We start from the raw sequence: 15,078 nt of genomic DNA, 5'->3' as shown, positions 1-15,078 counted from the left end.
GAGCTGACACAGCCATAGGAGACACAAACATTGTACAAAGAACATTATCCAAAGAAAGTTGTTAAAAATCTTAATCCAGTTAGCATCAGTGATTTCACTCAATAATGTTAAATATCATTTGTATTTAGGAATAACTTCTTCCATCGTACATGTCTACCAAGTTATCAGTTTTTAAAAATAAAAATAATAAAAATAATAAAAAATGGCACAGGAGTATTGTGCACAGATTTACTTGCCATTGCACAGTCTAGAAGTTCTGACATTTAAGATTATTTGAGAGTAAAGCTCTCTGTACTTTGTCTGTATTTGCAATTTGAAATGAAAAAGCACATCCTGCCTGTTTAAATTATTCTCAGACAGGTTGCCCAAAAAGATGATTTTAAAGATGCCCAAATGTGTATCAGCCTAAGGCCATATTGTACTTGCTTTCAGTTTCAAAGACCTCCTTTCATCTCTGAAGAATGGAATGTTGTTTACTGCTCAGGATGTTTTGCCATGTTATCATGAATGTATTACAAATGTTCTGCTTCTTGAACTAGAGAGTGTTTGTCAAAACCATTCTTTATTCTATATGAGAAGTCTTAAGCCTTTTATAAATCCTGCTTAGATATATTGGGACACTTAAAAACATTTAAATCTAAACATCCTTCTCAAGGATTGCTATCCTGCATAATTTCACAAAATAGAAAAAAAAAAAAAAGTCTGCAGAGAAATGCTTTCCAGTAGCATGAAGCCTAAGAAGTAGGCACTGGAATGTGAGCTTGCATGCAAGAAACAAAAATGGTTTCACTGTCAGAATTACTTTCACCTACTGCCCTTACAAATCAGTCTGTATGGCAACCATATGAGAAGTTGCTTAAAATACAGCAGGTAAATTTGTGACAATGGAATGTTATCAAGGTTTATGGTCAGTTTTAGGCGTGTCGTGTCCACATTCTTTTGAAGTGGCAAAGTAAACAATGGATAACCAGCTTTCAACAGCAACACTGTTATCTGTCTCACATAATCTCATGAAGCTTTTAATAAAGCAGACATACCACAGATGATGAGAAATAACTGAAAAGTACTTAACAGGCAGACTTGTTAAATATTCAGAAACAAATCCGACAATAATTACAGAAAACCACTATGAAGAACAGGAATAGTAACCCGATAGAAGCTTGGGGGAAGATGAGAAAAGGATGGGGGAAACTGTTCTTGTGCTAGACTGATTTTTTCAAGTTTTTCCAGTGGTATTAAAAAAAACATAACCATACATTTAGCTTCATGTGAAAGTGCATTAAAAAAAACTTCAAAGAAGAGAAGAAAAGCTGCTCAAAAGCTGTGAATGCTGCTTTCTGCAGCTTGTTTAGAGAAAGATTGCTTTCCCTCACTTGTGGCTAACAGGGAGTATTCAAAGGCCTAATTTTACATCCATGTCAGGGAAAAAAAAAAGTTAAAAATTCACTGCAACAAGTCTATCTCACCTGCTTAGTGAGGCCTCTTGTCACAGTCCAGATGAAGAAGAAACCATGGGACAGCTGCCACCACTATCTCAGTTACAATGCAAATAACTGAGGACAAGGTCCTCCCAGACTCTGCTATGCTAAAATGACAGAGTAATTTCAATCCCACCATCTATTTAAGCTTCCCAGACAACAACAGTGAAAAAGACTGAAGGTTCATCAGAAAGGATAACTTCACCACAACTGCCTCCACACAAGAGTTACTTTCCAGGCTCCTGATCGTTGTGATTATGTCAGGGCAACCAGACTTTCACTTGAGCAATATCAAGGCTCCATGATAGAGGGGCAAAACTGGCTGTAACACCAATTTCTCCCATCTCCAGCAAAAATGATGACCTTACTATTCAGCACATTGAGAGATTTGCTCAGAAAAGGTTTGTTAAAAGCATTTTCAGTATCCAACATGAGCCACAGAAGATGATCTGGCTCATTGCAGGAAGTGAATGGTCTAGCTTTACTGACTTATTTACTGCTTTCAGGGAGAAACTAGCCAAGGTGAACTCACAGAATATTTGAGAAAAGTCCCTATGCATTGTGCATGGATTAATGTCCACAGTCAAATGTCAAATCAAGAACCATTTCAAAAGCCATCCAAACCAGGAACTGTGAACTCACCTAAGGGGTCATGACAATTGCCCACTGTGGAAGGCCACCACAGCTTGGTTACCCTCCACTATAGATGGGAATTTCTCTGAGTCATCATTTCATTTAGTCCTTTACACACAGCACTCTTATGATGTGATCTTTCCTTTAACACACAATTACACACTCCCATCAAATTTACCAGAAACAATCCTTTCAAGCACCTAACAGACAAACTAGGTTTCTTACAGAATGCAACAAACTATTTTGTGTGAGAGAATTCACACTTCTTCCTACAGGGAAAGATAAATGTAATTCAGTATGAAGATTAACACCATGCAAGTCATTACAAGCCAGGTCTGTACCTCAATGTTCAACGAATCCAATGGTCTTTTCTTCCTTGGTCCAATGGCTGCCAAAGCTGTGAGATTGGCTTCTCTTTGTTGCATCTGTGCTAATTCCAGCTGCTGCATCTAATTTAAAAAGAAAACACCTACATTAGTTATGACACACATTATGTTAAAGGTTCCTTTTAGAGCTGTTTCAGATAGCTCTGTAGCTCCTTCAGAAACAATGTGTTTCACAGCATCTCTCCCCTCTTTCTGGTCACTTCTGACAAATAAGGTTTGTTATTTCTGGTTAATGGAAAATCTTGGTCTGAACTGGTTTATGAAACTGGATTAGTATTAAATTTGAAGTTACCAGGCTATGTGACCTGGTTTTATTCTTATTTCAAAATCTCAATTCCTTGCCTATCAAGCAAGATACCCAATTTCCCCTACCACCTGAACTCAACACTTAATATTGCATTTGTGAAACATTGTACTACCCAATTTAAGAGGATGCTGCTGTTTGACTGCTAGTCTTTATTTTCCCAGTATATATTTGAATGTTCAAGAACATCTGAAGCAAGGCAGAGATACACTGCATGTTTATTTTCACTCACCTCCAAAACTGTTGAACACTAAGAAATCATTAGAAACAACCTTCACCTGGGTTAGGTAAACTAGGGATGGGATAGAAACCCACAGTAAAGAGCATTAAAATAAAATTAAAAAAAAAAAAGTTTTATTCTTGTATTTTGAGATACATTCTATTCAATAATTATTGATGCCAGCTGCTCTGGAGTTCAACCCAGTCAAGTCTGCTGACAGACTTACTGTCTTAGATCAGCCACCCTGCTAATACAAACACACTGCTTCCAGATCCACCAGCTATCCAACTTGGAGCATGGGTGGAGAAGGAAGGTTTTCCAAACATAAACCTCTAGGTGATGTCAGCCTGGGGATGGTCTCACCTGCAACTGTAGCCCATGTCCTCCCCTAAGAAGATTAAGACTAAGAAGATTGCTCAGATGGGGATTCTCTGCATGGATGTGTGTGCATATCTTAAAAAAACTGAAGTACAACCATACCATGGGTGGGAAAGCATCCAGATTTCCTCCACTCCCCCACCATAAACCCAGTGAATTACCTGGACTTCCTCACCCAGTCAATACAGATACCTTGCTTACCAAGCTTGCAACACTATGATTTTGCTTGCTTTTCAGCTCTCAGAGATCCCACTTGGAGAGGAAAAGAGCAGCTGATAACAACTGAGCTTGCAACTGAGCTTACATGGTGTTAAGTCCCCTACTTGCTGCCACTTAAATAAAGAAGACTCCACAACAACAAAATACTTTGGGGCTCATGGGGAGTGTTTTGGGGGTGAAAGACTTTGGCTGGGTGGTTTCTAGGTGGGTGGTGTTACAAGCCTTATTTTACATTATTTAAGTAGAATTTAGTGATGGTGGCAGCTTCACATCAGATACTACAGCAACTAGGCTATTTAAATAAAAACAGTATTTCAGGGCAAGATTCCTAAAAGGACAGTGTTCCCCAGAAGACTCAGGGGTTTTCAGCAGAAATCAGGGTGAGTGAGATTTTAACAAATATGCTGAGAATAAAGTTTTCAGGGGGTTTGTATGTTTCAGTTTTGAAAACAGCACTATTTGCAAGTCATCTTTGATCACCCAATGTAGACTTTTATTGTAGTAGTACTTCTTCACACAGCAGTATTTCTTCAAAGCTAGACACCATCCTTCACTTACCACGCACACTATTCTTGCTTTTGTGTGCAGTGTACACAATTAAAACCTTATTTATCAAAATTTACTTAATTCAGTCAGTTTGTTTTTATCCAAATATACAGGATTGCTTTCAGGAATACTTTACACACTATGAACTTTCAAACTACTGGTATTTTGCAATTGTCTGAGGTTAACTCCATTCAGCTTACTAGCATAAAATGTGTAGGATAAATTTTCCTTTAATCTCATATATAGAGTAAATCTCATATCTAGATTAAATCTCATATCTTTATATTCAGTAACACACTTCAGCCAAAAAGACATGGGGGAAAGTGAAAATAAATTAAAAGAAAAATTTGAAACTTTGCAAACTGCGAAAGATTAAGGCAGGAGCAATAAAATGCTTAGAGTAAGCCTTAAATCTCAGCAATAAAATGCTGAGATTTTTGGCGGAGGTAGGTGCTGACTTCCAGCCTTAGCTGCCCAGGCCTCCAACACCTGGAGCCACCCCTCCTTACAGGCAGCTATGGAGAGTCCCTGCAGAAGTAAAGCACTCCTTCCTGCCAGCAGGAAGGAAGTTCAGCCATCACAATGGTCACAGGTACACCACAGTCTTCTTGCCATGAGAAGGGGCACTGCAATATGCCATGCACACAGCACCCCTCTGGGGACAGATTAAACTCCTAAAGGCTCCAATGAAAAGGAAAACCAGAAGGGGAAAGGTGATTTGCTTTAATTTAGGAACCATTACACTCAAAGTAAAACAACTTTTAAAACCATTAAACTTAAGACAATGCAAAACAAAACCAAAAGCCTTTATTAGTCCAACCGTGTGCTTCCATCCCTGGGAACCACATCCCCCTTCCCTCTCAACCCTACAAAACACACACTAACCAGCATTACTGCACTTAGACTTGTCAAAAACGTGTGGCTGCTGAACACCTGTGTCTTGAAGCAGCATTGAAATAAGCCCCTCTCTCCTTTTCACAGCTGCTGTTGATGGGCTGCCATGGCCAAGTGTGACACAAAAGGCAGAGCTATGAATTAAATACCAAGAGGGCTTTGGGTTGGCATAAGCACGGGGTGGAGGGGACTGGGCAAGTGGAGGCTCTCTTGGTGGAGCATCAGGATGCTGCTCTGGTTGAGGACTGGGCAGTGCCTTGGCACCATCACAAATTACCCCATGGAATTCTACTGGACCGACTGTGCTGCTGGCACAGACACACTGCAGGAGGGAGCAATGCTGCTGGAGAGCAGTGCTGGCAGAGGTAACAAAGGAGGGAATGACACTTGGGAGACTGTATAAAAAAAGATGTGCTTTCTAGAAACAGAACTGATGTATCTTCCACCAGGCAGTTTCCAAGACAATGCTGGAATCACACATCATTATCAACATCTGCTCTCCCCAATACATTTTCCACCTCCCAGCTAGTCAAAGGATTTTTCAAATCATGAAGAATCTCACCAGGGTTTGAAGCAAAAGAAGAAAAAAAATCGTAGTCTTGTTGCGTTCTACACATCTCAGGGATTTTTCTGAGAACATAATTAAGACAAATGAATTTAAACACTCAATTTCTATAATGGACTCAACAGATCCCCGTTAAGCGATATGGGCAGGCATCCAAATTACCCTGCCGAAGCCAGCAAAATCATCTTTTCATCAAGTTTTGTTCCATTAAAAATTGCAGATTAAATGTCTAAACATTATGTGAGCAGTTAAAAGCACAGGATAAGGAGAAGACAGGCAGATAATGTCAAGGGATACCCGAGGATACTGGCTGGCTAACTACTGCCAGATTTTCCTAAACAAGATTAGGAAAGAGCAAGAGGTGACTGTGTGGAGTCAAATCTTTCTTTAATGGTTAGTTTTGTAGCATGTAAGTTAGGGAAGAAAGATCACTGCATAAGAGGCAGCAAAAGTGGTAGATACACTTTATTAAAATATAACACAGAGAAGCTGCATGGTTTCCCTTCTAGAGGTCAGTTTTATTAACATTGCTGTCTTTGAGTATGATAGGATACAAAGAGAACTGTCACACCCAGGTGAAATCATACCATCATACTCATCTTGACAACAGATTGATCTTCTTCCTTGAAGACTGATGTGTGTGATGGCAATTCCAGAGGAGCAGGGGGGAGCTGCCCCATATGTTGGACCTCCAAACTAGCAGGCTGCCCCTCAACCTGACCTACTTAGTCTGCTGAAAGATGCTGCTCTTCCATCACAACACAAGAACCCAACACATGCTCTATTCAAAATTCATTCCCCAAGAAGGGCAATAAGAGGGGGTGGGTTCCAGGCAAGTGGCAAATGAATGTTCATGCTTCCTTCCCCCCTTTCCGATTTCACATATGCTAAGAACTGGAGTACAAAGAGTTCTAAAAACCTGTGTATAAAGATCAAATTGCTATGAAAACGTCTCAGAACTTGTAAAATAGACTTTGTTGCTGCTGGCCTTTTTAATAATAAAAATAGGGTTTAAAGTCTGGTCTTGCAGCAAGCAGGAATCTCTAGGGTGACACAATAACCATTTTAGTTAATCTGACCTGCAGCAGAAATCAGGAAATAAGGTACGTTTTAAAGTCCTCCCTTATAGTGAAATGGCATTTGCAGCATGGCTGTAATCACACAGAATGAAAGGTTTTAAAATTGACCTCTCTGTTCTTCACTCAATCCTCTGAGAAAAGTATTTTTTTTCCTGCTCACAGAAACTCTCTCACGTCTCACACACCACATTTCAGAAAATACGCAAAATCTACTTTTACTGTTACACCAACGACATTTTTGAGGCACTTTAATATTAAAAAATAAATTTCAAGTTGTATAAGAAGACAAGAACTACTTCACCTATAAGATGCTGAAACTTTTACTTAAAGCAATACTGCAGACTGGTTTTAAACCCTTTTGGTTACAAAGTACGTGATAATGTGGTTGCCTGTCTTATCAGAGCCTCAATAATGCAAGTTATGCAAATCTTAAGGCTTTCCCTAGGGAAAGAATATCCCTTAAACACAACTGATGAAAAGTATACGCTGCTATAAATAGACTAATTCACAGCAGCTAATCCATGATGTGTACAGCAGAAGGTGGATGTATTATCAAAGGTGGGGGAAAAAAAAGAGTGTTATCTAGCTGAATACAAGTTCACCTTGGAAAAAGAGTAGATTAAAGTCTTTGTGTCTGGTCACAAAGTCCCCAGGACAGGATTCAGATATTTGATATAAGCTTTCATAGAGGACAAAGTACATGAAACATTTGCTCTCTAGATCCTCAAAAAACAGATTTAGCAGGGAAGGTTTTTCTACAGGTAGAGATGAGATCACTGGTCTTAGCCAGGGCTCCCAGAGCAGTAACAGGACTGAGGTTAAAGAAAAGCCAGACAGGCAGCCCTTGTCCAGCAGATGACATGCCAGCATCGTGCTGGCATGAGAAATTCATACCACTGTCTGCTTCTGCAGGCACTTCAATGTACAAAGTGCTAGGAAACAAATCTGAGGAGCGGAGAAAAGAAATCTCTCTTCGTTTGAACACTAGGAACTTATGCCTGGGGAAAAAAAAAAAGCCAAAAAATTGTCTTGGCAATGCAGTAATAAATAAATTCAGCTCCATGGATGTAAATGAGCTCAGAAAAAATGCTGGCAAGACAGATGTGGCTAAACACCACAATTTTGGACTTGGTTATAATTAATATAAGAGAAATACTTAAAAATACATGTACAAGATACTGGGTTTAATATTAAGTAAAAAGTGGGGATGTCTCCAGATATGACATTACAGGCAGATGGAGTACAGGACAGATTAAATAAATATTTAAACTAACAGAAGAACTGGCAGGAAAGGAAACCAGGGAAGGCTGAAGACAACTTAATGTATGCCTAAGGGTTATGTGTGCTATCCAGCAATAAGTACATCAGGAGTAATAAAAGCACTAAAGTAGATGAACAAGAATTTTTATAAGACTTGCAGAGGGTGAGGGGGGGAAAGAAAGGAATATAGGCACACAAAAGAGACAGAAGCTCCCAATCCTATCAGCTCCCTCAATACAGAAACTAAACAATAAATTAACAAATAGTAGAAGTCAAAGAAACCGTGACCAAATTTCAATGTCTACCTTTTCTAGCTTGCATCTGTGAAAGAGAAACCTCAGGACCTCTCTGAGCCTTTTACTGCCCTTTACTGTGTATTTTTAATGAACTAAATACTGAGATACCTTTTTAATGGGTCCACTTATACCACTGAAATGACTTTTCTCTTTTTTGTATCCATTCTCTCTTTTTGACCAGCTTTTTCAAGCAAGGTTTCACTGGGTTTCATTATGTGCTCTGTTTAGTGCTTTGAAAGTTGTCTACTGCTCTCAGTCACTTCTCTCTTCATTGTCTTTGGAAGAAAGAACTGCAATTTTTTTCACATTCCCTTTAAGCATTTTAAGGAACTTGAGAAGAAAATGAAAAATAAACCTTAAAATCTGCTTTCAATCCCAAGCCTCTCACACTGGTTGTCATAAAGCTCAATGAGCATTACTGCCTCCAGCCTCTACCTTTCCTATACAAAATTTTCTGCCCTACAGGTTGAACGCAGCTGAATAGCAGACTTCTCATATGGGGGACATTCTCTGAGGAAAACTGACACTTGGAGGCTGCATATTTAAACATTTACCATCCTCTCCTCTTGCCTATAATGCAATTTCTCTTCTTGCAATTGCTCCCTTTCAAACTGTTTTAATTAGCCATACAATTAGTTTCCACTGACTTTTCCCTCTGTTGTAATTTAGATTTAACAGCAGAAAGGCAGAATAGCATGCACTGGTTTGAAATGCAACCCTGACTTATAACAGAGCTGTATTTAGTACTGTAGATTTCTTTCAGGTTAATATCCCACATACCTGCTTCAGTGGCAGGACAGGCCCTACTGTGGCTGTGTGCCCCAAGACCAGTGCTTTGCCTGTCTAAAAGGTTGCAATTAAATGTTCTGGAGAACAACAGAACAGTTTTCCAGGACACCCACAAAGTAATCTACTTACAGGAGGAGGGAAAAAATGGCATTTTGAGTTGATATTTCCTAATATATAATTAACTCCACATGAGGAAAAAATCCAGGGCACAGTGACTTCCTGACCCCTTATTTTGCCCACTCTTGGTAAGAATTTCCAATGTGTTGGAGTGTGTATTTCCTTTTACCCATTTTTTTTTGTTTGCTTAACCATTATTGATACGTTTCTGTGTTTTCTAGGACACTTGGAACATGATTTCCCCTGTGCAGTCCCATCAGCTTGCCTTACTTGGAGGCCCAGGGAAGTTCTTGGGTGTCCAGCATCCACCATCAAGCTCTGTGTGTGCTTTCAGACCCTGCTTAGCCTAATTTTGCTGCAAGGACAAGAAACAGACTACAGGACCCCACACCAATGCAACACAGTCCACAGGTTTTGCTTCAGATGCTATCACTTAGAAGACTGTTCAATGACCATCAGCAGGCAGGTCTGTCCATCTCATCATTCAGTCCACCCAACTCTTCTTGGCAGATAACTCTCTGGATCTTCATTATCATTTTCTTTTTGTACTTTCAGCCCTAAAGTTTCTTCTATTAGCAAATTTCTAATCCAAGGTCATACTTACAACCAGTTTTTTGTTCATTCTCTGTCTCTCAGACGAACTGAGAAAAGGCTGCAAATCCAGGAACACACTTAATGGAATTTGGGGGGCAGGGGAGAGGCTGTTTTTCTGTTTTTCACTGAAGATAGTTGTTTGCCATCTTTCAGGCAGATGGTTTTAGGGTATCAGGCAGTGTCTCAGCTGCTCTTTTTTTACATTCCTTCAAAACACCAATATGAGTGTCACACACAGGCATTTGGTTTGCTTTGTAGCTCACCCAGCTCACCCAATAATCTAACACATCATCAAATTTCTATTCCTGACTTTCTATACAAGACTTGTAACACACTGAATCTCAGATGATTGCCATTTGTAATTTGTAAGGCTACACTGCAGCTAATGAAATGTTTCTCTTTGATTATCATGGTTTGGTTCTTTTGTTTTTCAAAACATGCAGAAGCAGGTAAGAAACACTACAGAACAATAAAGATGATATAAATCAGGTAATTAGGCAGAAGCTCTTAGGCTGCCACTGAAGGCTCAAAAAAAAAGCCAATTGATAACAATGAAATCTTGTTTTGTTTGCAGCGATCTGTACTTGCTTTTTTGAGAGGTTATGGTTAACTTCTGCCCTGCCACAAGAGTGGTCTAAAATAATTTGAACCATTGGGTCCAGAAGACTAGATAGAGAAGCAGCACAAGAGGAGAAAGAAAATAAAACAGCTTGAAAGTGTGAGTTGGAGGTGGGGTAGGGTAAGCAGCAAAGCACCAAGTTTCAGTAACTTGTTACCTGAGAGTGTGAGAGGAAATAAGGGAGTTAGAAGGTTATATAAAGAGGAAAAAATGATGGTTACTGTTGAAAAGGTACTACAGAACGACTAAAATTCAGTCATTACTAGGTAAGACCAAGAACACACTGGAATCATGCTGGCTCTTATTTTGATGTTTTCTATAGGGGTTGTTTTGTCTCTACAAAAACCCTAGGGTTTGCCATTTTCCTCCCAGTCAGCTGATACTAAAGGTATTGAATTTGCTCAGCATCTCATCTACTGCCATCTTGTATCTGTGTCAAAAAATGCACGAGTGCATCAAGCAGGCGGGAATAAGGAGTGGGAAGATCTGTGCAACCCCAAGTGAACAGACTCTCTGCTGAGAGAGCAAAGAATGGGGCAGGCAGATCTGCTGTCCCTCAGGTGCTTGCTCCACACACTCCTCCCCTAGCTCAAGATGCAGCTGCTCCCCTTTATGCGCTGACAAGGTGACACAAGGTAAGAGCAGGGATAAAGGTGGCTACTATGGAAATAAGCAAAGATGCTCTCAGTAAAATACCTCTTCACCTGCTCAACACCAAGCAGGTATCTTGCCCGGATACATTCTGCAAGGTTTGCCCAGGCTCAGCCTTAAGCTTCCTGAAGCTGTACTACAAAAGCACTCGTTTTGAAGATGAACAGGAGTACAAAGAAATTGGGAAAAATTCCTTCACCCAAAGGGCTGTCAAGTGTCTGAACAGGCTATCCTAGGAAGTAGTTGAGTCACCATCCTTGGAGTGATCTAAAACATATTTAGATGTGGCACTTAGGAATAGGGTTTAGTGATGAACCCAGCACTGCCAAGTCTTGGGCAACAGGTTGGCTCAATGATCTTAGAGGTCTTTTCCAAACTAAACAATTCTAAGGGATCAGAGTTTATATTTAGAATTATACTACAACTGTTTAATACTGACATTTTTACAGGTCTTCTGCGATGAACTGTTCATATGGCTGGCTTGCACATTTGACAGTATCCTACACCTACTCAATTTAGAAAAGCTCATTTCAGGAAAGGGGAAGAAGCCACAGATAAACTATAAATACAGCAACAAGAATCACATTGACTGAACACTTTCTTTGTAACTGGAAGCATTGTGGAAAGTAGAACAGGAAATAGCAGAAGCCACCTAAAAAAAGTCAGGGTTTAATAGTGCAAACATCACGGACAATGAGAGGGCTGCATCCCCTCAGCCTGAAGAGGCAGACAAAGCAGAATGAAAAACAGGGGTAATTTACCCAGACTGCAGGAACGCCACTGCACAAAGAGCTGGTCCGTGAGGAGAGCAAGGACAAAATTCTTGAGTGCACAAAGCAGCAGCTTGGGGCAAGCCTTGCAGCTGTCTCAGAAGGAATGTGCACTTTCCATAGGTATTAAAATCTGCTGAAACAGGTGAAAGAGGGAAATAAATACAGACTTAATTCATGGCAAGCTACATAGGCTAAGAATATAGGAAAGTAAATGACTTAGCATAGGGGAAGTTTGAGGCAATAGGTCATGCAAAAAGGGATGAAAAGGTCACAGCAATTATGTATAGCCTTTTGGATAAAAGAATCCACTGCAGAGTCTCTGGATGTACTTCCAGCAATGTTGAGATGTTGCTTCCAGCTACTGGATGACAGCACATCCTGGATTTATAAGTATTCATTGTCAGGATGTACACCCTGCATTTTGGGAAACTTTGCTTTAGAACATGCTGCAGTGCCATTACTCCACACCCTCTTCCTTCTTCCAGGGGGTCATCATCAACATACAAAAGACAGCTTTGAGGAAGGCAGGTCCATATTAATGCTTAAATAACTATAAGCAGACAATCAGATGAGGCTTTCCAGCAGATACTTGACTGGAGTGACCTGGAAAGGATCTGATTCCAGATGACAGAGGCATCAAAGTTTCCAAGTTTGGTTATTAGGAGCAGACTATAACCACAACATGGCAAGACAAGACAGACAAGGGTAAGCCATTTCAAGCCTTCATCCCACTGTACACCATGCTTCTGTGTTACCAGTTTTAGTCTTAGGACATTTGTTGATTTTTATTTTGCTCTTATTCCAGTCCTATTCATGCTTGCATTTTTTTAATGCAAATGTATGCTGACCAGTTTTCTCCAGACCGTCAATAAAGTGCTAATTTTTTCCAGCTCCATGTGCTCTCATTTCCACTCTCCATCTTGAGATGGTCCCAGATGAAAAAGCACCCCAGGCACAGAAGGTGGGTGTCCCCATTCTCCATGTGAAGCTTGGAGAAGCTTCTGGCTGCCTCATTCTCTGGAGAACAAAGCAGCAGGACAGAGTTCTTTAAGTGAATACCAACACAAAGATCTGTGCTGCCCCAAGAGGCACATCTGCCTCCTCTTCTTCTGGTGGAGCAGTTGGGCACTGTCATTCTGGGAGCAGCACAGCATGGGGAAACACACAGGACAAAGAGTGATGCAGGTTGTGTTAGTCTGGCACAAGATGAGATTCACTGAAGGAGGGGAACTCAAGACATATTAGAACACCAAGCACTAAACTTATATGCCTTCCCTGCTCTGTTGGCTCATTTTTTTGTACACCACTATGCCACTTTTTAAGAGAGATGTCATGAAAAATATCACTGAATCTAATCTAACCTTCTTTGTGCTCTAAATATGCAAACCACAGAGTACTTTTAATGATTTTACACATTATTGTTCAGAAAACAAGAGAAAAGAAGCTGCATAAATGAATTACTTTGCAGTCTTTATGAAAAGAAAGTACATCTAGAAACGATCAGATGATGCAGAGGTAAAGTCACCTACAAAACAAGACAGATTAGCATCACCCACTGATTGTTGATCCTGGTGGCACTAGAGGCAAACTGGGAAGGGCTTTAGGGCAACTTTGTACTCACAGATTGTAGCAATGAAGAAAGAATTGTAGGCAGAAACAAAGAATTAAAAGATAGATAGTAAAGCAAGTTCCTTCTTTCTAATTTTACAAATTTCATCTACTGTGGTGCAAATCCAGAGCATTGATTCAAATACTATTTTACTGGATTTCCATTTGTTTTGCCTGGGCTCCTACATTAATCCAAACAATAAGGGCCTTTAAAGCATTCATAAATAACCTGCTGCTGCTGCTGGCACCTAGGAGCCAAGTGCAGCAATGTTAAGCAACAACAAATTTCATAGTTCAAGAGGCACAGTTAAGGAAAAAGGTTGCTCAGAAAATCACTCTCATTTAGCACAAAGATCCTTAAAAATTGCATGAAATCAGTCAAGTAACTATAGAAACCAATTTCTTCAGCTCTGTATCACACGTCTCACACCTCAATTGTCTTTATTATCGTCTGCTGTCAGATCCTTAATCAGAAATGTGAACAGGCTTGATGATTTATTCAGCAGGGACAAGAATCTGTAGGTCAAGTGAAAAATTTCACACACACATACACACGCACACACATCTTCAACCTTAGGTACTTTCATTTCATTCTGTTCCCAGTAGCTCTGGGGGCAACTCCAGTGAGATCCAATATTAAGGCTCAATTAAAATAAGCTCCAATTAGTGGAGCTTTTTTCTCTCAGGCTAGAAAAGTCAGGAAATGGATATTGGGAAATGTAAAAAGTCAGCTACTGAGAGGAGGCTGCAGACATAAATGAACTTATTTGTTGATTTCTACAGTTGCTATGCAGAGGCCTCTGGGAGTAAAAGCTTAACCAGTCTAAGCTATAAACTAAAACCCCTGCAGCTAAACATGAACTGTGTGAAACAAGGGCTCCATTCCAGAACAGAAAACTGCTGGGCCCAGAAAATTAAAAGCCAGAGGCGTTTTCCATTTAAAACTAAATCCCAGTACCGCCTCCCAGCCAAAGAATTATAAGCAGTATCAGATTTACAAAACGAACAATTACCCTGGAAAAATGTAGCCTATTGTACAGTCCCAGATGCTAAATCTCAAAGTTTCTTTTTTTTTTTTTTCTAATCCCACATTATATTCCTACCAAGTGTGCTGCTGCAGTTTACAAAGGACTGTTTCGAGACAGGACTGAAACTGCAAAAATAAAATGTTAAAAAAAGAGAGCTCATAATTCATTGACCTCATTTGAAGCACTGCCCTTGCCTGTGGCAGTTCCTGTCCTTCCCCAAGGCCTCTGCAAATGGTATGCAGCAGCAAAATAAACCCTGACCTAATTGCCAGGACAGGGCTGCCAACCTTCTCTCAACACACAAAGGCAAGCATGGTAACTGCAAACTCCTACCTCTTTCGCTTTCTGCTTTAACCGCAGTTGCTCTGGATCTTCTTTATTGGAACGGCTCTACCAAAGAAAGAAGATAAAGATTGAATAGAGATTACTGGAGTCCAAACACCATCCTATCTGTTAAATATTTAATAAATGACAGTTTTCTCTGGTGATTGAAAGATTTAGCTCCAGGGCTGAATGCCTCAATCCAGACTGGCTTCCATCCCCCTCCACGCACATACGTGCACACCCCTCCTCATCTGGGCCGGCTGCCTCTGCTCTAGCCAGAGGCAGGATTAAGCTGAAAATGATGCTAACACTGTCAG

General features: G+C 40.2%; 1 protein-coding gene across 1 annotated transcript in view; it reads right to left on the bottom strand.

The window, feature by feature from the left end:
- Nucleotides 1-15,078, bottom strand: part of TAF4B (TATA-box binding protein associated factor 4b) — a 70,980-nt gene that overhangs the window by 10,455 nt on the left and 45,447 nt on the right. The window contains exons 13-14 of the mRNA XM_063167755.1: nucleotides 14,771-14,827; nucleotides 2,453-2,560 (exon numbers count right to left, since the gene is read on the bottom strand). Of these exons, the coding sequence (XP_063023825.1) occupies nucleotides 2,453-2,560; nucleotides 14,771-14,827 (165 nt within the window). The remainder of the gene's footprint in view (nucleotides 1-2,452; nucleotides 2,561-14,770; nucleotides 14,828-15,078) is intronic.

The sequence above is a fragment of the Melospiza melodia genome, chromosome 1 (assembly GCF_035770615.1).
Source record: "Melospiza melodia melodia isolate bMelMel2 chromosome 1, bMelMel2.pri, whole genome shotgun sequence".
Lineage (NCBI taxonomy): Eukaryota > Metazoa > Chordata > Aves > Passeriformes > Passerellidae > Melospiza > Melospiza melodia.
Note: the sequence above shows the minus strand (reverse complement) of the source record. Positions and strands in the feature narration are given on the sequence as shown.